This window comes from Gallus gallus, chromosome 2 (genome assembly GCF_016699485.2).
Source record: "Gallus gallus isolate bGalGal1 chromosome 2, bGalGal1.mat.broiler.GRCg7b, whole genome shotgun sequence".
Taxonomy (NCBI): Eukaryota; Metazoa; Chordata; class Aves; order Galliformes; family Phasianidae; genus Gallus; species Gallus gallus.
Window position 1 is genome coordinate 5,736,464 of NC_052533.1, and position 27,297 is coordinate 5,763,760.

A 27,297-nucleotide genomic window follows, 5' to 3' on the forward strand; every position below is an offset into this window, starting at 1 on the left:
CCCCCCAAGCAATGGATTTCCTCCTGATATCTAACCTGAATTTCCCCTCGTTTTGTTTAATGCTATTCCCTGGTCCTGTCACTATCAGACCGTGTAAAAAGTTGCTTCCCCTCCTGCATATCAACCCCCTTCAAGTACAGGAAGGCAGCAATGAGGCCTTGTCTTCTCCATGCTGAACAAGCCCAGCTCCCCCAAACTTCCTTCATAGCAGAGGTGTTCCAGCCCACCGAGCATCCTTGTGGCCTCCTCTGAACCCACACCAAAACAGCTCCATGCCTTTCTTGTGCTGGGGGAAGCCCAGCTGTGCTTCAGTTGGAAGCGTCGTACCTTTCTGCCTCATGTTTTGGGAATTACATAACTCACCACACTGGGAGAACGTTAAGAAGCTCAGTTTTTAATTACTTTTTCCAATATTTTTCGAGATCTAGACACCTCTGTCTAACTCAAACTTCTTGGATACCCAAAGGTGATGAGTGGAAGCTCTGCTCCAGTCCCAGCTCCAATGCTCGCCCTTTGCTGAGAGCTGGCAGAAGAGAAGACACAAATACAAAGCCCTGGCATTGAGCTTAACTCCCATCACCGCCAGCTGTAGCTGAATGACTGGGCTTGCTATTGGTACAACTTAGCATGCACATAATACTGTTTGAACTGTACTTCCCTGGGTATGGCAAGCACTGTTACCACGGTGCTACAAGAGGCAACAAACTTGAAAGGACACAGCTATCCCAGCTAATTCCTGCTTCCCTTTAGAGTGGTTTGCAAACCACGAGGAGAGGTTGAGGCCTCTACAGTGATTTAGCAGCAGACACCACTGAAACACCAAAAGGTCCTTCTATAAGAAGGAAATACTTCAGCTAGATGTCAACGGTATTACCAAACAGCAGTGATTTTTTAACGTCGCAGCAACAACAGAAGCAATTATTTGTAATTTATTGTTTATTTTCATATACAAAAAGATAAACTTGAAATAGTTCTTTCTAGTTTTTTTTTCTTTTTTTTTCTTTCTTTTTTTTTTTTTCTTTTTTTTTCCTCCTATCTGTTGGGGTGTAGCTGCTTCACAAAGGGCAAATACTACATTCATACTGGTTTATTCGGACACCCAGTGCAAAGCTGAAGCAGCGAAACTCCAACTTGGCAGATCTAATTTCAAACTTGAGACTCATTTCTAAAATACCACAGTAAAAAGGAACAAAGATCCACTGCAAATTCATGAACTATGATACAATGTTCTTTCCGAAATGTCTTCATTTCATAACTGCAATACAATGGATGTCTGCATTAGGCCATTTTATACGTACATTATATATATATATCTACACATTTATTTTGCAGAATATATATATCATATACATACAAAAATCAGCACACTTCAATCCAAAAGGGGTTACAGCAATGAGCTTACCTCTCTGTATACTTTTTTAACAGGATACTTTAGTATAACTTTTGTTAACTCAGTAGTACAAGCTATCTCTGTTCTACATTTTCATAGCTACAAGAGTGAAATATAACCTACAACATTTACATTTCACATATCTTGGTATACAAACAGTACTTATTGAATTTGAGCCAAGGACCAAAAGACTCTTTAAAAATTATTTCACCATCTGATAGAGCTTCCTGTAATTTACATTCAGTTTATTCTGCAATCTTCTAAATCATTTACGTAATCTCATAGTTTGAGTTTAAACCCATTCAAACTGGAAATCCTGGAGAAACAGGTTACTGCAAACTCTTATGTATACTCTATATATACAAGTTAAGTAACACAGCGTAATAAGACTTAGCTATTTATCCTAAAACTGATATACACATATTTCACTACGCTAGACAAGTCTTAGGATTTTTATTTTATTTCTTTAAATAAAGCACAAATTTAGAAGTAGCTGGTAAAACTTACAATACGATGGTTTAAAATGACAAATGGTCAGGGTGAGATTTCTTTCTGCTGGTGCCAAAACATTATCTTGTGAGTTTTGTACTATGCTGTGTTGTTTAACTGTATGTGTCTAATGTTACATGCAGAAAGCTCTTTCCACAAGAATTGACATCAAACTGTACTTAGGTCAACTTTACAGTATAAAATTTGTCGAACTTAAGGACAAATGTGAAAATATTAACAGGTGAAAGATCAGGCTTTCAACTCTATCATGAGGATCATGCAGAATTCATAAGCAGATAGTTTGAGTAGATTGACAATGGCATTGTGCAGACTTATGGCATAGAATAGAGGTCAAGAATGTTACTTAGTTTGCAGTAACCACCTCCTTCAACTCTGATCCACTAACTGATCAACTTTGCATCATAGTATTATTCCACTGGAAGGCCAACAGCATTGCAAAAGGTCTTGTTCTGGGAGATCTTAGTATTTTGGTAAATAATTTTCCAAAGGTAATCATAAACCACCAACAGCTGTAGAAGCATTAGACGGTTTTGTCTAAGTAAGCCACTGCGGTTGAAGGCCTGTTCATATGAGAAGGTTACTGGGAGAAGGGGGGATGGAAAAATGAAAGGTCCAGATAGGTCACAGGTCTTGCCAGTGTGTTTCCTGCTATCCAATAGGTTATGCTGATGCTTAGCACACATTCAGAAGCTACAACTCCTCCAACTTCCCCCTGCTCACGGCTGTTGGCTTTTATTTGGTATTATTTTTCAATGGGGAGTCCAATCCAAGGAATGCCAGAAATCCAGAATTAGGATTTTAAATGACCAGGATGGTTCTGGTTACACTTCAGTTCCTCAAAACGTTGGAAAAGTTGACTAAAGTTTGGCCAGTGCCCTCCCTTTCACCAAAACAAAAGCTAATGAAGCCTTCCCAGAATATACTCAAGTTTTGCAATACTAACCTTACTGGAATGTTATATACTGAGTTTGATTGGTTTTTAACAATTTGAAAGATTAAGAGGCCTCTGCTTCAAAACTGGCCAAAAATGCAGATACGGTGTTATAATCACATCATCTGCCCCATTAAAATACTGAAATAAAAAGGCTGACAAAGGAAGCACTTTCCAGAAAACACTTTTTCAACACATATCCAGCACAATGCCATTATAGAGCTTCAGAGAAGCCCTTTTGGTTTCAATGTTGGAAAACAAAAGCTTTGCTTTTTTCCTTCAGTCCTTGGGGATCACTTTCCATTTATATATATCTAACACATACACGCATATATGTATATGATACATATATATAAACACCCATACATAGCAAGGTTCCTGTTTGTGTATGTTACAATATTGTAGTATCAAGGAGAATCCAGATAGCAACACTGTTTAACATGAGGTTTGAGGTAATTGGTTCTTGAAATACCTGGATCACAGACTGCATCCAGAAATAACAGCTGGGCAATGAAAAGTGGTTTGTTTGAGTTTTTTTTTCTTTTTAGACAGAAAAAAGAAACATAAAAGCTAGTTAAAGTTAAAAAAAAAAAAAAACTTACAGCAGTTGCTTTTACATGGAAAAATAAAGGCACAACAGAATAGCTTTACATTTCAGAACAGCTGGATGGACGTAACACAAGCATGATCTCTTTCTGTGGACGTGTCCCGACAAAAAGGATTACTGAGAGGTTATTACTTCAGTCAGGGAACAGAGCTTCATCCTAAAGCTACTATATTAGAAAAGAAGTCCCATGTGAGTGAGTGAGTGAGTGAGGGTAATGAGCAGGAACACAAACACACTCATGGTCCCACTGAATTAGATGGAAGCTTCCACAGGGCCAGGACTGCACCAAGAACACAGTGGTAGTATTCAGCAATGGCAGGAGCCTGCTCTCAGTCATTCAAGCACCAATTTTAGAAAGCACACTGTCAAAAAAGCTTCCAAGCAGCACAGTGCATTGCTTGGTTTTAAGTTTTCTTCAATAACTCTTACCCTGCTGACACTGTATTGTCAAGATCAGGAAAGCTGAAGACTGGAGTGATTTTTAGGTCCAACGGGAAAAGTCAGCTCATGTGAAAACATTTGCAGTATTTTTCTTTAATATTTTTCGTATACCTTAGTTTGGCTACACAAATTAGGAATGCTCTTTTTCTAAGTAGGACTCTGGACGTGACAGTGCTCTTTTTTTTTTTAGTGCTGCCAACCCAAACAGTGAAATCTGCCATTGGGAACACGTCTGCGTGTCCTGGTGAAGTCTGATTATTTGTGTCACTTCAGAGAGAAGGAACTTCTAGGAAATGCTTTTATCAAGACTTTGCTGGCAACAGCTCCTTACAGATCATATTGTCAATGCAGCAGACGCAGCTGCTATAAAGGGATACGGCAGCAAGCGAGATCAGCCTATTTGGTCTCCACAAATTCCTAACACCCTGCCTTCACAACTCACTGCAGCATCACGGCGTACGTCAAGACACACTGCTCACACACGGATACTTGCATGAATACAAGAAAACACTCTTCCTGGTTAAACTGAAGATGGTCATAGAAAAGCAATAAGCATCATTAGCAGAAGGGATGTGACATGAAAGATAACCTGTTAAACATAGTCAGTGCCGCCCTCAAAGCGTGTCCAAGTACATCCAGACTTGCTCCTCACACTAAACTCGTTCTATCCTCTAGACTTCGATGTAGTGCACATTTAATTTAAACATTATATATATATATATTTATTCGCTGTGCGTACACACGCCATTCTCCCTTTTCCCTGCAGAAACATATTAGACATTACAAAAATAATTTGTGGTATAAAAGAATTCTCACACAATGTAGAATTTTTGTTTGTATATGTAACTAAAATATATATATATATATTTTTCCAAAAGTAAAAAAGTCAAAATGTCCTTATTTTCCTCTATTATATAGTCTATTTTATTTACAATGTTACCAAACAATATTCTGTATGTAAAAGTGATAATAGTTTGTGGGACACTTCCTGCTTAGATACTTCTCAAGGGGAGTGTGGCTTGTAGAGGACTGCAACAGCACTGTCACAACGCTATCAACCAGCTCCTTCCTCTGCAATAGGAGTTTCTTCCATACTAAGTGAAACCACATCTTTCACCTGCAAAACAGGAAAATCCTGACAGCCTGCCCAGAAAGCAGCACAGGAGGAACAGAATTTGAGCTCTCCAGTTTCTACGTGGTGATATTAAGGGAGATCAGCATTCCTAATGGGAAAGGCCTATCCAGCCAACCTGGAAGTACCCACCAGCAACACCGCTGAGCAGCCCCAATGCTGCTCCTGCTGAAATGAATAACTTCAACAGAAACAGCAGTGAATCACAAGACCTAAGTAATGCAATGGAGTTACTGGGGGATACTCACATCCCTTTTCTTTGAAACAAAGACCTTTAAACACAAAGACCTTGGCATTGCCATAGGTGTAACTTGAACTAACATAGCTTATGTTGTAGGAGAATTTCAGCAATAGAATGAAGCAAAATAAAAAGCGTTTTTCTTTTTGTCTTCACTAGAGAAAACTCCATGATCAGGACTAGCTAAAATCCTTCAACAGAAGAGTAAGGCAGATAGCATTTCAGTGATGGTTAGGCTGGTTTATAGCCTTCTCTCATGCACATATACTTCAAGTTTTGAAGTGTATGTGTTTAATATAAGTTTGAGCCACGTACAGTTAACAGCCTTGCTGTACTAATGCAACTGTATTAGCAAGTCACCGCTCTATCATCTCAAGAAAGCAATTTTAGCTATTTCCAACCTCAAAGTGTGAGCTCAAACTTCCTTCACCCAGGAAACCAACACAGCCAGTGTAATAAGTTCTTAAAGGTTGTTAGACCAGAGAGAGGGGTATCCTGGCTCCTGAGTCAGGGAAAATTTTTAACATTGACAGAGCTGCCCACAATATTCAAGGCTAATATTTACCTAAACTGCTACACATGAGAAGAAGGTCAACGATAAAATCATGCAGCCAAATATCCTCAAAATCTGAACGGGGAGTGAAATTTATAACATATGTTGTACCCATCACGTTCATGGGAGTGTTAAGGGGAAAAGAGTCACAACTGCTTATGACAGCTACACCTATGGATGTGCCCAGTGCTGGCTGGGAAAAAGCTTCCATGATGCTGAACAAAACCAAGATCTTATTGTCACTGTGAGTTCAAATGCTACGTTAGCAGTGAGGAAACTATTTGCTTGACAGCTCACGTACTGAAAGACCAGTAAGTTCATCAGAGCTTTTCTTCATTAATAAAATAAATACCAACTAAAAGGGCCACTTTAGATAAATAAACCGATAGGATCTTGCAAATAGGCAAAAAGTCAGAATACCCCTCTCTGCTGTGGCAGCAAGACACGAAACCCAACACACATTTAAAATTTCTATCTGAGCACACGTGCATTTTGGAAATTCTTTTAAAAATCAGTTGCTGAATCCTGTTGACAAGATGATCTATAAGGAAGCAGTAGACCAGGGAAGTTGGTAACACAATCAACATTCGGTCAAGCTTTGTACGTTGGCACAGCTCCCCACAATCAGATAAGCTAAACGCGAGACTTTCTGTGTATGCTTTCTCAAAAGAGAAGGTTTACGAGACTGTCTAATAGGCTATTAAAATCATATGGCACTTTCAATAAATACTTTAAAGCTTCTTAAAGAAATCACGATAAAAAAGCAACTGCTGTAATAAGCCTGTTTTAGCCATTATACAAAATGCTGAAGGAAAAAGAAATCCAGAACAGCAAACAGATATTGATAGTTAAAAGACAGTACAGCTTTTTTCTTTCTGCAGCAATGTGAGCCAGCTCCCATTCCTGGGGAACACAGAGCATGCCCACCTCGAAACAAGCATTCGCTCAGTCTTAATTCTGTTCTAGACTCCACCCCACCCTTACATCACTTCACTTCTAAAACATAGTCACATTTTTATATAAATCTCAGTGCAGAAATGTATTAGAATGTGAAAAATGCTGATCCTTGCAAACCTTTGCGACCGTGCTTAACATGAAGCGAGCGACTAATGTCATGACACCAGAAGAGCTCCCTACATGCTTCATGTTCAGCACAGGCACGTTGCAGCATCAGCTCAAAGACATCAGCCCCTCCAGCACCATCAGCTGGGCCCAACCAGTACCGTTCTGTCTGCTTTTGTCATGGTGTTCTGAACAGAATCACATTAAGAAACAGAAACTTCCAAACCTACACACGGAAATACAATTACATGTGTGTACACACTAATATGCAATATACATTCAATAACTTGAAAGAATAGGTTAAGACTTTATTCAGATAGACAAATTAAGGCAACTATCTTAATGTCTCTTCGAGAGAAAGGACCGCGTCCTCATTTGTGATCTCTAGGTTTTAAAGCTATATATTTTTTTAAGAGATATATTTCAATTTACTCTATATTGTCTCCACATTTTCTCCAATTAGCGATTTTTGTTTGCTCAATAAATTCCGTTTGTGCAAGGGTCCACGCTGACAGTTTGGCAGCGACAAGAAGTCCAATTCATGTACAGACTTTTTACTTTTCTGTTTGTTTTTTCCTTTTCAAAGGATGATTAGCTCAGGACTGCATTTTGGCTTAATAGGAGGAGAAATCCGAAAGTTCTGGCCATCCAATGGATATAACTTTGTCAGTCTAGCAAGACACAGAAATCATGTTAGATTCAAAGATCAAAAAAACAAAACAAAATAACATTAAAAAAGAAAAAGAAAAAGATGTACTGTCCTTTCACTAAAACAGACAAAATCAAAAATAAAACACAGAATGGAAACAGCCTTCACAAATAAGTGTGAATAATGCCCAGGTACCTTATATAGGCAGTTATTCTACAACTGTATAGTTATTTACAATGGTGCTTTATAAAACAAACAACATCAACAACAACAACAACAGAAGAAAAAAAAAACAAAAAACAACGGTAGCACTTTCTAAAAGATTTTGGAACTTTTTTTCTTTTTTTTCTTTTTTTAAAACTCCCTTGTCATAAAAGCCAACTTACATTAAAATATACTTACTACAAGACAACACAACTAACAAAATATATAATAAAACTCATACAAGTAGAAAATTCTGAGGTATTTCTGGTTTGAGGTGGTCTGTGGTCATGAAGTTTTTAATTCTTTTTTTCAGTTTAAGCCTCGGAAGCCACGTAACGTGTGTGTATGTGTGTGTGTTTTGTGTTCTTTTTTTTTTTTTCTTTTTCCTTTTTTTAAACATTGCATGTTTTTGCAAATTAAAAAAATATCTCAATGTTGAATCAGCAGCATTAGGAACATTCACTGACTAGAGCAAGTTTATGGCATAATAAGAGTAATGGTATTTCAGAATATGCACCACTTTAAGACGAAACGAGTTTAGTCGCAGAGTACGGAGAAAGCAGAGTCAAAGAAACCAGTCTGAGCGATGCTGAGGATCGCTGCTGCTGCTGCTCAGCTACCTCTGCAGTCTGTAACTGTACAGCTCATGGGCTTCTCGGGTGCTACAGGAGCCATCTGCCACTGGTTCAGGTAATTTCCACCTCCCTACAACCCCAAATTAAAGAACAAAGAAAAATTACAGAGCCAGCGTTCACACTTCTCCTCCCTCCACCATCTGCGCCGGTGGTTGGGCTGGCAGATAATCAACCCCGAGGGCAACATTTCCTGCACTGACTCACACTTTAAGAGAGATGCAAACATCTTCCTATCTTCCAGTATTTTCCCCCAGTGCTTCTGAGAACACACTTTCCCACCTCTCCCAATTACACTTCTTAAAAAGCATTCTTCCTGCCACTACCCAGATTTGAAAAATAGAAGGTAATTACAGTTCTGCTTTGTTCTCTTACCACCCAAGCACCAGATACTGGAGGAAGAACTAACCAGTGCCTTGCTTGCAACCACTGGCTCTTTAACTCCGCTTTCTCCACACGCTGCAGCTGTTAATACTCTGTCCAGAAATGTCCTTCCCCTCCTCTAATGGTTACCTGAGAAGTAGCTCCATAGCAAATGATGTTTCCCCAAATGCTGCCAAGTCCAACGTCGCTCTCCCCACCCCTATTCTATGCTCCCCCCTTCAATTCTACCACCAAGAATTAACATTCTCTGCCCGGTTACTTTTTTCCATGTTACAATGACACCCGTTAGATCCGTAAAAGACACATCTGCTGTGTTTGTTTTTTTGTTTTTTTTGTTTTTTTTTTTTTTGAAGCTCACTTCCAAATAAAATAACCCAACACGGAACAGAACCCAGGAACGAAAAAAAAAATGGGGAAAAAATCCTTTTGAGGAAGGTGTAATCTTATGTAACAGTCTTAAGTTTCCTCCAAAGTTTGCAGCATTGCGTTTTCTAAGATGATAGGTGGTTTTCCTTTATGTCACAGATGCTCTGCTCAGAAGACAGACTGATAAAGAGAAACCCAGAAAACTCAATTTAAAAAACAACAACAACAACAAAACAACTGAAGTGAGTTTGTTGAGGTTCTGAGGTACCTGCACCTTTTCTGCATTCATTAGTCGGCACCTGAATGCTTGCTGAAATGTCCATTTGTTAATACAGTAGAGCAATGTGCTGGTAAAATTGATCCAATCCAAAAATAATAATAATAATAATAATAACAATAATAATAAAAAGTCAAGATAAAATAGCAGCTGCAGTCATGTGTTTGTTGGATTTTTGTGTTTGTTTTTTTTTTTTTTTTTCTCGTGTGTTTCCTTTTTTTTTTTTTTTTTTTAAACTTCTTCTTTTTCTTTTTTCAAATCCACTGAGTCTGGAAAGACAAAAGCAAACCAGGACTTAGATACTGGACTCTTTGGGCGGCAAGTCCACGTTGGTGACGGACGTCACGATGGAGACAAGGCAGTCCGAGGTAGTGCCGTTTACGGATTTGCGGATCTGAGCAATGCGCTCCTCGACACAGCCTGCCGAGAGCCGAGCCTCTGCGTCGTGGTCCCAGCACTCTTCGATGGTCACGCAGAGCTGCGCCAAGCCCTGAGGAGGGAGAAGGGTAAGATAAGCGTCTCATCCCCACGATGTGCAAATCAGCACTCTGAGCAACCTGACGGAGCCGCGGGCGTCCCGGCTCACGACAGGGGAGTTGGGACCAGATGGACCTTAAAGATCCCACCCAACTCAAATGATTCTATCATGAGATTCCTTTCACAAAGTACTCTCAACAGGTGTGCTTTCAGGTGTGTTTTCTTATTGAACTTCTAGTTTCTAAGACTGAGGGCTTTGCTCACATCTGCCTTTTTTCATAGACCCAAAAGTACTTCTTTTTCCACATCAAAGTACACCATGAAATTGAGCATTTAAAGCTTTAGAAGACAAGACATCAAGTGTTACAATTCCCGTGATAAAATCACCAGTGCTGGCAGCACTGTATCAGCTACTATGAAACGGTAGTTTTGTTTGCAATCGCTTCTGTAGCAATCCTCAAAATAACTGAATACAACACTTAGACTAGATGTTAGGAAGAAATTCTTTGCTGTAAGGGTGGTGAGACACTGAACTGGTTGCCCAGTGAGACTTGGGTGTCCTCTGCCTGGAAGCATTCAAGGCCAGGTTGGATGGGGCTGTGAGCAACCTTGTCTAGAGGGAGGTGCCTCTGCGTATAGCAGGGGGTTGGAACTACATGATCTTAAAGGTCTCATCCAACCCAAACCATTCTGTGATTCTGTCATTCAGTGAATACAGCTGGAAGGGTACAGCTCTGTTTGAATCCCAGTACCGGGCAGTGGTGAGGACATGAAGGTCACCTGCAGTTAGTTTGTGCCTCGAGGCTGCCAGATTCCTAGAACACCATTTTCCTGCAATTTTTTCCTTCGAAGCTAACACATGACCACATCTCTCATTCCCATCATGCAGGAAAAAGATTTGCTCATTGACCAAGAGGGACATACAGGGTGTTTCAGCCAATGATCCTTGAAGACGGGGCGCATCTTCTTGTGAACCACCACTTCTTGCAGGTCCTCAAGGGATGGGTGCTGACCTATTTCTTCTTCAAAAGGCAGCATGTATTCATCCACTGGACCTACAGTGCACATGGAGAATTGGGTTAGTACAGAAATGGCCTGTGTGGAGCCACAGCCTCTGCAGAGCTGCATCCTCCCCATGAACGAGCCATGACTCCTCAACCCATCACAGCAAAACAAGTTTTGGCATGAGCACAATTTCACTTTAGGCAGCAACTAGCAAGGTCAAGCATACACAGCACTTGCAATCTCTTTTTGACCTGGCCTGTTCTTAGACTTAAGTCAGCTCTTACCAGGTAGAGCCAGATGCACATGTCCCAGGTTCTAGCTCCAAAGTGCAAAATGATTTCAAACTGTTTTAGTTCTACCAGTTATGGCTATGAACTGCTCTGGGACAAGAGAATGAGAGAACTATTATCAGTGTCAGCCAGTGCAGACTCCAGACTGCAGCAATAACTTCTGCTTATTGAAACATCATTTCGCCTTTGGCAGTGTGTAGATGCCCTCTCAAAAAGCACAGCCCAGCTTAACTGATGGGCTTTCTCAGGATGCTTGGTTGCATTACTTATGTTTTTTTCAGCAGCAGAGAGTGACCTCTTTCAATAGCAAAGATAATTCAAGAAGACTTTTCCAGAATAAAATCAAAGAACCAACCACTTTAGTTGGTCATGAACTGTGACACCTAGAAAACGATGTTTAGGTACTTAAAACAAGCAAACAAAAAATAAATCAACAGTAAGAAAGCCGATCACTAAAATATCTTATAGTTGTTCTTCTTGACACGATGCCAGTCAGTGAAACAAACTGAAATGCTTGTTCCAACAGAAGGCACAATAATGTTTGTGACCTTCCATTCCTCATCCTCAAAGAGGAATCAAAGCTATAGTTGCGCTAGTGATCACCAAGACAAACCTGCTGTTATTCACACCACACTCACCACCTATCCTAACAAAAGGAATTGACAACACTGATTCAGAAATCACACTCACTGCAAGACAGGGACTATTTGTCCCTGAAGCCAGCAGACACAATTCCGACCACAATGATGGAACAGATCTGCTCAGTGAAGTGAAGCAGTTTGCACAGTATCACTTCTGAATTAAAAGAGTTCATGAGGTTAAGCTTAACTCCCCTTCATCTCTGCTCCTCTGGCATTTTATATGATCCATAGGAACTTTTTGAAAAAACACATACCCAGGTACACATCCTAATTATAAACAACGAACTCAGTGCTACTACAATATTAACATTAATGTTTGAAGTCCAGGTGAGGTACTATTAATTTATGAGCTTGATATTCTGCATGGAGCACCCATATTGACACAAGAAGTTGCAGCTTCCCTGACCAAGAACAAGGTCCTGCAAATGGCAAGGATGGCACCAGAGAACCGATGTGTTACTTGGACAGAAAATAAGTCCCATTTTGCAGCATCATTTTAGAATAAAAATCCTGAGAAAGGGAACACCGCGGTGTTAAAAGAAGCACTTTGAGACTTGAACACTACAAAGATTCTTAACCACAGAGAATAACAGCTTACATTAAGAAACAAGCAAACGGAAAAACAACTTAGCTGTCTAATGAAAACATGGCATTGATTTTTAATTTATTTTGAACAGAGCCAGGCCATTCTCTGGGCCAGCAAACCATGCTGAAACAAAGCCATTCCCCGGGGCAGAGGAGATCTTTATTCTTACCATCAACTGCTCTACATCTGGAGACTAACTCCCACAATACCAGTCCCATTGCGTACATGTCTATTCTCAGGAAGGCGTCTCGTTGGAAGTTGATTGCTCCCTCTAACACTTCAGGAGCCATATACCTCCTTGTTCCCACCTACAGAGAAGGAAACAGCTCGAGTTAAATTCCAGTTGGACCCGTCAGCCTCTGTTGGTCAGAGACGAATGGCAGCTGCCTTCATTAGCCTGTAGGCTACTTTGGCTAAATTTGCACCTCACTTGGAAAATAACCAAAGGTGGGCTGTGCCTTCTAACATCGATTCGTTTTAGGTTCGCTTCAGTCTAGGTAAGCAACCTGAAGGAAAAAGCCAAAGTGCATGACTACGTGTGTGATATACATTCAGTGTATGCTATAGGTCTAATTCAGATGCAGCGAGGCATGGTGAGCGCAGATGAAATCCTCTGCATCCCACTGCATCTCGCTCCAGCAGCACACGCTGCATGAGAAAACACTGCCCTTGGAGACAGCCACAACACCTCAAGGTCAAGGCAGACTCAGTTATTGAAGTCATGGAAAGTTCAAGTCCCTTTCACTAAAAATATATAAAAGAGTAAAATTGATGTATTCTGAAATGGTAGGAAAAAGTATAGGCATGAGTGCCCTGGATAAAACCAGCTTCCTGCATCCACAGGAATGGTAAATCACAGACCCTGTGAAGTCCACTCAGCCCTGGTTTGGAAAGAATGCCCTCTCCCCACCATCATGCACACCTGGGTGCATTCATTCCAGCTGAAAAGCCATACAGAACTCCTTGGATACCCATGGTGCCATACATGGCAGAACTGTAGGCTATGATGTAGAGAAGGAAGAGCAGAGTGTGGCAGAAATCACTTTTTAAACATGGGAACTGAAACATCTTGTAAAGCTTTTCTTTAGGGATTTCTCATCTGATTTTGCTATTACCTGGGGAAGTGGGGACAAGGGGAAGCCTAGATGTGAAGTGTGGAAAAAGCTAGAAAAGTCTAAAGACAGGGAACAAAAACAAGGAAAGCTGTGAGGAGCTAACCTGGGATAATCTCACAGCCTCCAGTCTACGCCTGTACAAACCACTCCCACACAGGAGGAGCTGTGGCAGGCCTGACTTCTTACAATGCTATTTTGAAAGATAATGATTACCTGTCCATGGGTGTCCCCTGGAGGTTTTCCAGGTTCAAACCGTACAGCAAGACCAAAATCGGCTAGCACCGCCGTTAAGTCGTTCTTCAGCAAGACGTTTTTACTCTTGAAGTCCCTACAGAGAGATAAGAAGCAAGTTTAGGAGGGTTTATTATGGCACAAGGCTGAATCAGAGTGCAGTGCACCATGCTGTAATCTCTAGGTCTAGCAGCCCTGGGTGGGTCTGCTCCTTCCTTCCTTCCCCAGCTGCTCCCCGCTGTTGGTGTCTGTAAGATGCAAGTGGACAGCACTGTGCTGCTGGGTTAGGACCCATGTGTGATGTGAAGGTCTGTGCTCCTGCTCTCTGCAGGAGCTCACACTGCACTTCGGGCACATAACTCCAGGCATCCTAAAGCCCTGCCTACCAGAGGAATGCATTCCAACCCTGTTGAGCTGCCCCTCTCTCAGCCCAGGGAAGAACAAGGCACAGGGATGGCAAAAGGGCAAAGGAGGGAGAGAAAGCACAGCCTTGGGAGGGACAAGGAGACAGCAACAGTCCTGGGTAAATTACTCTCAAAATAAGATACAGACAACAAGATGGATGGTCAGTGAGTTTCTCACCTGCACTCTGCGTAGGACTTCACACTACTGGCTAACTCTGTATCCCTCCCGGCCCCTCTAAAAGGTAGCAAAAGAAGCACATGCTAAAAAAGAAAGGCCTATATATTCATCCCATTCCACTCCAAGTGGGATGAATACATAGCCCATTGAAAGGGACCTAAAAAGACTACCAACTCCAACTTTCGGACTGCTTGGGACTCACCCAAAGTTAAAACAACGCTAAGAGCATAATCCAAATGCCTCTGCTAAGCACAGACAGGGCTGGAGCACCTCCCCTACGAATACAGGCTGGGGGAGCTGGACTTGTTCAGTCTGGAGAAGAGAAGGCTATGGGGTGACCTCACTGCAGCCTTCCAGTACCTAAAGGGGGTCTACAGACAGGAGGGGAGTCAACTCTTTGAAAGGGTAGATAATAACAGCACAAGGGGAAGTGGTTTTAATTTGAAGGAGGGAAGATTTAGGTTGGATATCAGGGGGAAGTTCTTTACTAGGAGAGTGGTGAGGTGCTGGCACAGTCTGCCCAGAGAGGCTGTGGATGCCCTGTCCCTGGAGTTGTTCAAGGCCAGGTTAGATAGGGCCCTGCACAAGCTGGTCCAGTATTAAATATGCAGCAGCAGAGGAGTTGGAGCTTGATGATTCTTGAGGTCTCTTCCAACCAAAGCCATTATATGACATCTTCCTGGAAATTAGCAATGCCAGTGGGACTCTGTTCACTGCTCCTACAAACTTTTTCTGTTGTCATCTATTATACTTATGTTTTAATTGCTGGATCGATCTCCCCTGAGCTGCAAAACGAGCAGGGGAAGGGGTGAACCCACACTGAGATGAGCTGCCAGGATCAGAATTTTTCAGGATTTTTCCTCTGCAAGTGGAGATGGTGACTCTGTGCTTGAAGATGACTATAAAGGGAAATTTGTGTCAGCCCTGTGCTACAGCACTGCTATTTCAGTGCAGCTCAGGTGAGCCTGCAGGAGCCAGTAAAGGGGGGATAGGATCCTACTGGGGTGCCTGACCAGCCCAGCTTCGTTCCTTAGGCTTCCTGCGTTTTCATCTGAAAAGGAATGTTTAGTAATATAATTAAATTACAGACCTTAGACAGCAGATGGCAATTGTCCTGTATGCTCAGCATTATAATTTCCCTATCATCAATTCACTCAGTGACCCTGCTGATTGCAGGACATTGCAGGCCTGCATAAAATAATTAACGAGGGCAGATACAATTGTTCCGCACCAGAGCGACCTGTCAAAATTCCTTGGGAAGAGAGAAACTGCTGGACCAGAGAGAAGGACTGCTGGCAGTAGCCTTGGATGCCAGTGCAAAGCACCATGTGCTAAAGTCATCTCGTGTCACCCAAGCCTCATTCTTAGCTTAAAACATCAGAAGAAAGGATTTGCTCGCGGTGAGCTAAACGTGGCACGATGGGCAGTTCTTGCTTGGGGATTAGCATGGGGGAAGTGGGTTATTCCCCTTAACAGCTGTGAAGGGAACCCCAGCAAACTGCCTCCAGGGGACATGAGGTTTCTAGGGAAACAGGACAGCCTTTTAGAGCCTGTGAAACATTTGTAGATCTCTGTTGCACATAAAAACACCACTCGCCTAATACATGTTATCTTAGAGACTGACAGCTTCCATGCTATAGCAGTTTCCCCACAGGCTCAGAAAGCAGCCATCACCTAATGACACGGATAAACGACTTTGCTCGGTCGGCATTAGGGGATTACGCCCTCCAGGATGGTACAGATTGCACACGAGATTCTTGCAAAGCTGTGGCTCAGCCCGGACCTCACAGAAACGACACGGCACTGCCCGAACCACACCTTTCCCAAGTAAAGTGAAACGGAAGCCAGAATCACTGTATGAGAGCTTGCTGCTCCTGTCTACCTGCACTGCAGTTAATTACATATTGACACAGAACATAGGGATTTCCCTTTGTCCTCCTATTTTTCCCCTCATAGAAACATAGATTCAGTAAGGTTGGAAAAGACCACTATGATCAGCAAGTCCAACCATCAGCCTAACCCCACCCATGCCCACTGACCCTCAGTGCCACATCTACATGTGTCTGGAACACCTCCCTGATGGTCCACTCCACCACCTCCCTGGGCAGCCTGTGTCAGTGCATCACCACTCTTTCTGAGAAGACATTTTTTTCCAAATATCGAGCCTCATATCTACAAATTTCCCCATTTTTCCTTGTTTTCCTTCCTTCCATAACCACCCAAAGCTGGCAAGCGTGATCTCAACACAAATGTCTCAAGGAACAGGAGAAAGGCTTGATCCAACCCACACCCACAACAGTTCCCACTAACATCATCACTCATTAGAAAGGCTCCTAGAACAGTCACTGATAAAGAAAAATGCCCTGAAAATGAGAAAATACCCTTTTCAACGTCATGCTTCAATCAAGGAGTGAGCGGACAACAAGTAGTTTGTGCGTTAACCCCATTTTGACACTAGAGATCTTATTTTCAGCTTCCACGTGGGGGCACTTTAGCACCGAGGAGCGATCCCATAACCTCCTGCTGTGCCGGGGCCACTGTCCTACGAGTTTGCTCAAAGTCTGCAGATCTGCTACTCAGGGAGTCCCACCTGGCCCTCCAGCAGCTTTGCACATATTATATTAACCCATTCGATGATATCTCTGGCTATAAAAAGGATTCCGTGTTGTGCTTTTGGTTTTTTTTTTTTTTTTAATGCAAAAGAGTGGGGTAATCCAAGGGAAATCCGCTATGCCCTGAAATCCCCCTTCTGTAGGTATGTACTCAGCTCACCCGAGTAGCACATTCTCTATCTTTTGTCATTTGCTAAATGGATGGGGACTAATAAGCATGATCTGTTGCTTTAAAGCCTTTCTCCAGCTTTTCACCACTCCCCACCCTCAGGAATTTTCCTGCATACACCGCTGCCTTTATTTCACGGGGACAAATGTCAGGGGCACGGGGTCAGCCTCAGGAGCAGCTCAGAGGCAGCTGCAGGCTTTCACCAGCCCACAGCTCCCACCAACCTCAAGGTCCTGGGGGGAGTGTGCGCAGGGCCACCCTCACCAAAACAGAGATTATCTCGCCTTATAGGAAGATGGCCCCACTCGATCGGATGCAAATTGCTGCAGCTGAGCGCGGGGTTTAAGTCCCTCCTCAATGAAGAGCAGCGGATTACCGCACGCAGCCGCACAGCCCGCGCAAATCCCTTCTGGAAAACTCCCCCTCCTGCCGTGCCGCCAGCAAACAGCTTGGCAGCGATGCTTCGGCCAGGGCAAGGGAAGGATGCAGAGTTACAGAGGGCTACAACAAGCACTGTTGCAGTGAGGATGGTTTCATTGGTCCATCTGAGATTCTGCTGTCCCCACATGTGAGCCAGGAGGTCTCAGAGGCACAGCCCCTTCCCCTGCTCTCTCCCATCAGCACCCCAGCAAGATTTAGGCACCACAGAACTACCACAAAAACTAACAGCAGTTGTTTTCTGCATTTTCTCTATTGGAACCCAGTTCAGGAACTGTGGGAAGACATGAAGTGGAGTTATCAGTCTTGCAAACATAGGAAAGAATACGCTCCATAAATACATGTATTGGTTGCCCAGAGAAGTTGTCAGGTTGCCCAAAGAAGCTGTGGACGCTCCCTCCCTGGTGGTGCTCAAGGCCAGGTTGGATGGGGCCCTGGGCCCTGATCTGGTGGGTGGCAACCCTGTCCATGGCAGTGGGGATGGAACTGGATGATCTTTAAGGTTCTGTCCAACCAAAGTCGTTCTGTGATTCTATGATGTGATTTATGAAGCGCAGCTGCTTCCAAGGGAGGTTCTGCAGCAACCAGGCTCCCCTTCCCAACAAATATCAAGAGAAGGTGAGGGCAGAGAGAAGCCCTCACCCTTCAGACGTGTTGCATAAACCACCACCAGCCACACTTACTATTTCACAGACAAGATGCTGATTACTAGCTCTTTGCCATTTCAGATATGGGTAAAAAAACTCCTGTCTTAGCACACATTTTGTTGGGGTAAAAGGCATTTACTTCCCCAAAGCACAATCTCCTCCTCTATCCAACAGCATCATTTCAAGGAGGTCACAAACATTTGAACACAGCACCTGAAAAGCATTAAGGAAAGAGGCTGTACCTGTGTGCTATAGCAGGTTTGTGTCCTTCACCCTTGCACCACGGGACGTCCTCATGGAGGTAAGACAAGCCACGGGCCATGGTTTCTGCAACATGGCAGAGCTCGTTCCAGCTGATGATATTGCCCTTCAGGTAATCCGTGAGAGAGCCCTGTGAAACAGGACATTGTATGTTCTTAATCACAGCCATTGCTATGTGACAGATGTGCAGACTCATCGGTTTCATTTAGTTTTAATGAGTGCTTGAGAAATGTGAACCTTCATTTAACAGGCAAAAAATATAACTAGCAAATGTTTAAAAAAAAGAGAAAAGAAGAAGAAATAAAATTCAGAAGCGTTCATGAGTCTTTGGCCTCCAACAGCACAAAAAGTATATGGATATCTAAAATGTGTCCCAAATCTATTCATCTGCTTGGGAGGTTGGTGAAGGAAGGGACAAAGTAATTGCAAAAAGAGCAAGTCAGACAGGCTAGGAAAGAGGAAATATCTGCACGCAAGAAGATGCTGCATCATATCAACTGGTAGTGGAAATGATTGACTCAGTAGACCTTGGATTAAATAGAGGGATAATGCTGCTGGCTCAACCCTTGGTTTGTGTGTGTTTGTTTTATTTTAAGTGTTAGTCATGTTTGATAACTAAAGCAATTCAAGAAAGAGGAGGTATGCCCTCAGCTTCGAAAGCAAACACAGAGTCTATCTGCAAGGGCTTGGTTGGGAATGCAATGGCCCCAACCCCCAGCTCTCCCTGGCTCATCTCCACATGTTATGAGATGGCAAGCACTGAGTACGTGAGCTGTGTGCAGCCTATTGTGCCACCTCCCTCTCCCCAGGTCCCACCTTTCTTAATCCGATGTTTGTGCAGGAAAGCCTTGAAGGCTAAAGGAAGGGCATTTGCAGAAGGGGAGACCAACTGGGGGAGCTTCTGGGAGAATATCAGCCACTAAACACTGCTTCATGGCCAGCCACCCCTGTGCCATCGCCAAAGGAATGTACAACGATATGTTACCTTGTCGTGGAACGCTGTGATCAGCCAGAGCTCTGTCTCTAGGTTTGTCCCTCTCTTTTCTGCTGCGATAAATTGCAAAAGGTTTTCATGCTTCATGCCAGGAGTATTGAAAATCTCCCTCTCACTCTGCCAAGATTGCTTATCCTAAAGCAGAGAGAAACACACCATCGAAGATCACACTTCCCTTTAAAGCGAACAGCTCCTTCAGCTCAGTCAGAGCTGCTCGTGTCCCTCTCAGTACATCCCTCAGCATTAGGATGTGATGCACCCCTTTGAAATGAGGCTATTTTCCTACAGGGTAGATGCTGGAAGAAGAATGGAAGTCATTGTTCCCAATCTCCCTTCTCCAGAATTGTCCTAAAGCTCATGTTTGGGCAGGGGAGTGGGATCCAAACCCAACCTCACTGAGAAATAAGATTTCTCAAGATTTTCTAAGAAAGCAGTCAGGAATAAAGCCTGTGCACACAGCACCCAGCTCTGCATTGTAGCTGTAATTGTTATGACTGCAAATCCAATCTAGACTGTATTGAATATTTACTAGTAGGTCACAGCTGGCATGGACAGAAGACGTGCAAATCTCCTTTAGCAATGCTATGACAACAAATACAGGGAGAAAAAAAATTAATGAATAAGGAGACAGCAGAAGAGCACAAAGACGTTTCAGTCATTCCTCTTTCATTTGACTTTTGATTGCTCTACTCCTTCTCTTTGCAATTCCTGAACAGTTAAGCCAAGAGCGTTCAAAGGTTTCCTGAAGTGGAAGATGTGAGCTGACAGACTCACTGCAGTGCAGTGAGCTTGCACAGCACCGGGGTTGCATCTCTGCGAGCTACAAACTGTTTGCTAGGTTAGGGTCTGGGTTTACAGCCTTCATGGACAGGACACACAAAGCTGAGCATTTGGTCCTTTGTGTGCACTTCAAGCACTGCAGTCTGACTTCTGACAACACGGACATTTGCAGCAGCGTTAAAAACCTGAAGATTCAAAATGTGCTTGTTTGCCCTTCTTGCAACAACTACTTCAGGAAGCATTTGCTAATGAGATATCACAGAGAAAAGTATAGGCGAGGTCCTTGAACTATTTCCTCCAGTCTTTGTAATGATAGTGACAACACCTCCATGGGCACTCAGAACATCTCAACAATGGCACGGCAGCCCTGTGAGTGAGCTCGAGGGTGATGCCCTTCTCACCTGAATTGGGAAGATTTTCACTGCTACGTAGTCATTCATCAGCTGAGCCTTCCACACGCAGCCAAAGCGTCCCCTGGCTTTGATCTCCAGGAGCTGTAGAGGTTTTAGGCCAACCAGGGGAGAAGGAGGTGGTGGGCCGGGGTCCTGCACAGGAAAACAACAGTCACAAGCTGTATCAGGACCATAAAACAAAGCAGGGGAATCACAGAATCACAGAATGAGTTGGGTTGGAAGGGACCTCAAGAATCATCAAGGTCCAACTCCCCTGCTGCATGCAGGGCCACCAACCTCCACATTTAATACTAGACCAGGCTGCGCAGGGCCCCATCCAACCTGGCCTTGAACACCTCCAGGGACGGGGCATCCACAGCCTAACTGGACAGCCTGTGCCAGCACCTCACCACTCTCATAGTCAAGAACCTCCCCCGATATCCAACCTAAATCTTCCCTTCTTCAAATTAAAACCACTTCCCCTTGTGCTGTTATTATCTACCCTTTCAAAGAGTTGACTCCCCTCTTGTTTATAGGCTCCCTTTAGGTACTGAAAGGCTGCAATGAGGTCACCCCTCAGCCTTCTCTTCTCCAGAATGAACAAGCCCAGCTCCCTCAGCCTGTATTCGTAGGGGAATGGAGAGGTGGTGTGTAGCGAAAGGTGCGAAGGATTATAGAACATCCCAAATTTGGTGGGACCAACAAGGATCATTGAGTCCAGCTCCTGGCTCCACACAGGACAAACCAAAATCCAAACCCTATGTTTGAGAGTGCTCCATATGTCCCTCAAGGATGGGAACAAGGTCACCATACTGTTTATCACAAATTACCGACGTGCTGCTCACAGCGAGAGCAGCACAGAATTCCCTGTTTTGCTTTGTGAGGTATTTGTATGGAACATATATAACAGTCTATGCCTTCAAGTGTCACTTCGTGGGTCAAACTTCTGCCTGTCATCCTCTGGCAAAACCTGAATTCTATACTGTTTTCAAAGCAAGAGCTATTTTAGGCTGTAAAACACTGATGACCTGAAGGCTGCCTCCTGCCAAAAGGTGGAACATTTTGATCTTCGAGACCCAACAGCAAAATACACCTAAAACCTCCAGCTGCTTTGCACTTCATCAAGAGTGCTTCCCATAGCCCTAGCAATGGGCAGTAAACAGGTCTATCAGCGTAATAAAGATAGCATCTATTTAAACCCTGCATTTGAATGGGAGAACATCACAAGTCCTACCTACACCTGGTTATGGAGCTCTCTCCTATCTGCTTGCAATTTGCAAGGCTCACAGTATGGTCCCTACAGGGTGGAGGAGGATGGCAGTGGTAGGTGCTGGTCCCCTCTCAAGAGACCAGAAGGCTCAGGGCACAGCAGAGCCAGTAAAGACCAGTTCTTGATAGCTTTGGGCTGTGAGGATGACCTTCTGCGTGCATTCTCTGATGGCTCATAAAAACTGAGCTTCAACAGGGAAAACATCTCCTCTCACTCCATAAAACTGGTAGGAACTTACTTATCTCTCCAGTTTCTACTCCTCTGCAAAGTTAGCTGAAGTTAGGCAATGGGTTTGACAGTTTTGAGGAAAGAGTAATCACCAAGCCAGGTTGTGTAACTCATCCTTTTGGAAGTTTGGAAATTATGATAACCTAGTCAAAACCCATAAGCCTCATAATGCTGCCACGGGGCCTAATGTAGCACTGACTTCAAAAAGACGGAGAAGAATAGTTAGGCCACTTGAAAAGTGTTAAATGTAAAGGAATTTATCCTTATGGGGTTGGTGAGGCAGTGGGACAGGCTGCCCAGAGAGGCTATGGATGCCCCATCCCTTGATATTCTCAAGGGCAGGTTGGATGAGGCTTTGGGCAACACAGTCTAGTGGAAATCCCTGTCTATGGCAAGCAGATGATCTTTAACATCCCTTCCAAACCACACCACTTCATAATTCTGTGATAAACTCCTCCATAAAGTCCAAACAGAGGGGATCAACTTGGAGAACCCAGAGCTTTCTTCCTCACCTCATTGATGTCAACGTGCCCGTAGGGAGGCTTGCGGTGCCGATACATCCAGAAGGCCAAGAGGATGGCCACTGACAGGACAGCAATGGGCAGCAGAGAGTACACCAGGATGTTAAGCAGGGAGGGCGTTGGTGGTGGCGGCTCATATATGACTGTAAGGAAAGAACAGGGTAAATGAGGGGAAAGACTTCTTAGATGTGCAAACACCATCAGCTACTCATCAAAATAACTTAACACCATCCTTTCTTCTACTCCGAAGTCTGTAAGGCACAACAGTATGTCTCACTGTATCCAACAGAATTTATAAGACTCCATCGTTTGCTCTTTTCCACATTGCTATTACAAATGATCCAGTGGTCCAAATCATACTCTTCGGACTGAGCTTCCCTCTGACCCTTATTTAAGATGGGCATTTTTCCTGGGATATGTAAAGACATAAAATTTCCTTCTCTTAACCCTTCTGAAGATATTAAGCAAGCACGAAATCCCTCACAGTGCTGCTTTGCCTTGTACAGTGATTGACAAGATGTCAGTTTTTAGCAAAATGCTGCAGGAGCCACAATCAAATGCACTATTCCCACAGTAGTTCTTGTTCCAAATTACATCAGTGCAGTTGAGATACAAACAATGGGAATACTAAATGGAGCCATGTTGCTATGTTGGAGACAGGGAAGGAAAAAATAGCAAGACTTGCCAAATAAAACAAAAAACTGTGAGAGAAAGAATATATGCTACTAGGTTGCTACGGGTACGTTAATAACAGGAGATAATAAAAATCATGTAAACAATTAAAAACCTAACAGGAAAGTCCGGGAAAATCTGATAACGGTCTATGGGGATATCTCAGTATATGCAGGTAGTTGATAGCAAAAGAAACCATCCTAAGGAAAAGATACACCTGCTTTAATAATTTTCATTGAAAGATACCTTTGTGAGCCTACAGCAAAAGGAATAATCATTTTTCTATTAGCCTCAAAAGAAGAACCTGCTATGACTATTTATTTCTTGAAATATATCCAAAAATACCCATTTCCTTTTAATTCTCAGACCAATAAAATGCTGCATTTTAGCCAATAAAGCAAGCTTTTGGGTGCTTGTGAAAGGAAAATTATTGAAGGTGTCAGAATGCCTTTATGAGTTTGTGCCTTGATCTACCTTGTGTAAGTTACACTGCTCTCTTCCTTGCATGCTTGCTTTTGCTAAGAGCCCACTGCAAACCAAGGGAACCGAATCCTCTCTGCTGACACACGAGATGGTGGTACAGTACACTTCAACCAGAGCGAAACCACATTAAAAAGCTATTCTTGAGGAACCCCAGTATATGGGCTTTGTAACCAACTGACCGCTTGTGTGCTGTCAGATACGTGTCTGTGATCAACATCCAGCGACCCAAAGTCATCACCAATCAGGTCAAGATGAAGAGACCCCCATCAACTCATCATCCACAGCACACCTCACCTTCTGGGCCAGTTACTTCAGGCAAGTGGGTGAATTTCTCATTGCAGTAGTTGCCCTCGCAGCAGCAGAAAAACACTTGAGGGTTTTCTTCTGTGGCTACGCACTCCTGCCTGCGTCACACGCAGCAGCAAAGGGGAGAGAAAAAACAACATCAGTCAATTCATGTTTGGGAGTTAAATGCAGAGCTTCCCCCAAATTGTCTTCTCCATGTCCCCTTCCGCCAGCACAGCCCCACAGGCTCTGCTTGCAGGAAACTTGGCACTCAAATACCCCAGTGAATAGCAAGGACCCTCAAAAAGGCCATAAAGGAAACAAATGCTTCCATATGTACTGAAGGCATTAGATGGCAAGTAATAAATAACAGCAGGCTCCGCTAAGTGAATGAGAAACAGAAAAGCAATGAAGAGATGCCTCGTTCCCTGAGCTGTGTTGTTCCTGCAGCCTGCACGTATGCTGCTGAGGGCGAAGGGAATTTAGGCATGCTGTAAAGCTGGTGCCATAAAGCACGTACAAAGAGGGCTGCATGAAGGCTGCTCTCACAGGCAGGAGCATCCCCAGTTCCCTAACTCTACACACTACAAGGGTACCGGACGCCAGCAGAGTCTCTGATTGCTGAAGGCAGATGGGAGGCTGCAGGGCTTTTTGTTTTGGTTTTTATTTTTCCTTCTGAGTTTAATCTGCAGTGCTGCCTCCTTCTTTAAAAAAAATCCTATACCCTCACAAAAGCCCGTAAGGAATTCAGGCTGCAACTCTCCTGTTTCTCATTTGCCCGTTCTCCAGGTAGCCCTCTTAGCATTGAGGTTTCCCTCTGTACTTCCACACGTCCTCCCTCTCCCACAGATCGATGCAGTGATTTCTGCAGTGCCCTGGCAGTAATTTCTTTCTGTTTCTTAAATACCCGCTTCCCTTCCCTGCCACTTTTTGCCAGGTTGCCCTCTGCCTTTAGTTATTTTGCTCCCTCCACAGAGAGCTGTATCAAACTATTTCCTGAAGACCGGCTAAATTATATGCATGACTTCCTTCCTTCAACCACTCGGAGGAAGCAGCGAAACAATCATATGTGTTTGACATTATTACTCATTTATGAACCCATGCCAAGCCTCCCTTTCTGTGGTATCACTGCCATAATGCCACGAGAAGAATGGAAAGGGCTCTCTCTCCAATCATCAGAGTCTCTGTCAGGACCTTTTTTTGGGGAAAAAAAAAGCAGCTTTAGCTAAAACGGCTCATGTCCCAGCTGGGAAGCACTTGGTGGTCTTGGGGGGCTTTTTCTGCTTTGACTTCAAAGAAGAAAGCATCTATTCCAGTCATTCAAATGGACAAAGATATTTCAACAAGTTAAGCAGTGCTTCCAGATGCTTTTCCCCGAAATCAGATAACAAGACCTTTGGATTTCACCGCATCAGTATCGGGGTCTTCAATAGCAAAGACATCCTTTGCTAAATCTGTTGGTTCAGAAATCAAGCTAATGAATGAAAACAGCCTGCCCCGCATCTGCAGTTCATTATCCCCGTCCTTCAGTTGGTGTGCACTCAGGGCAGCCATCCAGGTACACACGACATGTTATACTTAGCAAATATTAAAAATGATATGGTGAGAGAGAATGACACATTATTCTATGGTAGTGAGCGCATGATTTGGAGCAGTTCATGTGGTCTTGAAGGGAACGTGAGCACAACTTCTCCCGTGTAAATAAATGAACAGCACATGGTTGATTTTTAAACAGTCCCTTCTCCCTATAGCCTTAAACGCTTGCATGCCACGTTCTTGTTTCCTTAAGATAGACGGCAGAGGAAGGAGCCATCACCCTCAGCATCCCCCAGCTGTTGCATTCCTGAATTTGTCAGCTTTCTGTGACAAAGATGGAGCAGCAGGCACATCACACCAAGTGCTGCCGATGCTCTCAGCCCAGCAGAGCCACAGGAAGACAGGGCAGGGCCATACCCTGACAGCTCCAGGAGCATCACCCAAGTTGCTCAGCATCCCACACAGTGGTACTCTGGATAAAAGGCATCAACACAGCACTGCTGACTGCAAAAATCAACTTTTAAGCCATTTTTACCATCTCGGGATACAACACTACCTGCATGAAAGACTGAAGAGGGCACTCAAGGGAAAAAAAGAAAGAAAAAAAAAAAGACTCAATTTAAACTGCCTTTATTTAATTAAAGCTAACCTTTATTTCAAACGCTGCTTTCAACACTCGCACCATTTCCTAATTCTCAGATCTTTTTGCTCCACCCTAAACCGCGACTTTGAAGAATCAGGCTGCAGGATAATGGATGCTCAACCCCACGGTTGTGAAAAGGCTGGTGAGGAGCCCTGGAAACTTTGCACCATTGTTACAGAGCAACACGTTATGACAAAGATTAAGAAGCACTACATCCCCGTGCAGAGACACTCAGTGACAATACAAGTGTCACTGCTTATGAGAGCAGGCACTGAAAGGAGAAATCTGTTTACAGTAAACACTTCTGCTTGCAAGTAGGGAACTGGAGTGACCTTCTGTTCTCAGAAGGATCGGCATTAAGATGACTAATAGGCCAAGAAGGATTGATTTATCAGGAAAGAATAAAAAATTCACTATATATAGAGCGCAACCATACAACTGGCAAGGGAATAAGTGTGGTGGGAAAGTAACCCCAGCGCTAGTAAGAGGAGGAAGAGGAGGAACTACTCACAGCCAGGACAAGCCAACAGGCACAAAACCAGGGCTGGTGCACAATGACTAAGGGAAACCTCCAGCCTTAGGACAAAGCTGGTCTCAGCTTAAGCCCCATGGCTCAAGACTTGATGTCCTGAAACTTTTGGAATCAGAATGTGCAGCGGTGACTGATTGGGAAGGCTGATGTGATTGGACAAATGTGACAGCATCTTATACTGGTGTGACACCAAGGTAAACCCTTGAATGTTATGTTCTATTAATCCTTACTGATGGGGCTGGGTTTTGTTTGGTTGGTGGTTGTTGTTTTGTTTTTCTTTTAGCAGAAACCCCTGCCTGAGCCCAGAACCACTGAGCATTGTCCTTTTGAACCGCGAAACTTCAGAGGGCCATTTTCTATAGTGCAGTTATTTCCCCTCTGTAGAACTGCATCAAGGGGAGTGAGAAAAGACTGGTTTATTCTCCCAGCTATTTAATGAGGCTGGAGCCCTCGCACTACAAAGCTTCTTTCCTTCTCAGCTCACTACAGGCAGCAACACACAAACACGCGCTTTGCTTTCACTGCTCCACT

At 43.5% G+C, this 27,297-nt stretch overlaps 1 protein-coding gene across 1 annotated transcript in view; it reads right to left on the reverse strand.

Moving 5' to 3' along the window:
* Nucleotides 1-27,297, reverse strand: part of ACVR2B (activin A receptor type 2B) — a 125,940-nt gene that overhangs the window by 19,847 nt on the left and 78,796 nt on the right. Inside the window, exons 3-11 of the mRNA NM_204317.2 lie at nucleotides 24,065-24,174; nucleotides 22,607-22,758; nucleotides 20,606-20,749; nucleotides 19,416-19,559; nucleotides 18,412-18,560; nucleotides 13,704-13,818; nucleotides 12,545-12,683; nucleotides 10,778-10,908; nucleotides 1-9,866 (exon numbers count right to left, since the gene is read on the reverse strand). The exon at nucleotides 1-9,866 is cut by the window's left edge and continues 19,847 nt beyond it. Coding sequence (NP_989648.1) covers nucleotides 9,672-9,866; nucleotides 10,778-10,908; nucleotides 12,545-12,683; nucleotides 13,704-13,818; nucleotides 18,412-18,560; nucleotides 19,416-19,559; nucleotides 20,606-20,749; nucleotides 22,607-22,758; nucleotides 24,065-24,174 — 1,279 coding nt within the window. The 3' untranslated portion in view covers nucleotides 1-9,671. The remainder of the gene's footprint in view (nucleotides 9,867-10,777; nucleotides 10,909-12,544; nucleotides 12,684-13,703; nucleotides 13,819-18,411; nucleotides 18,561-19,415; nucleotides 19,560-20,605; nucleotides 20,750-22,606; nucleotides 22,759-24,064; nucleotides 24,175-27,297) is intronic.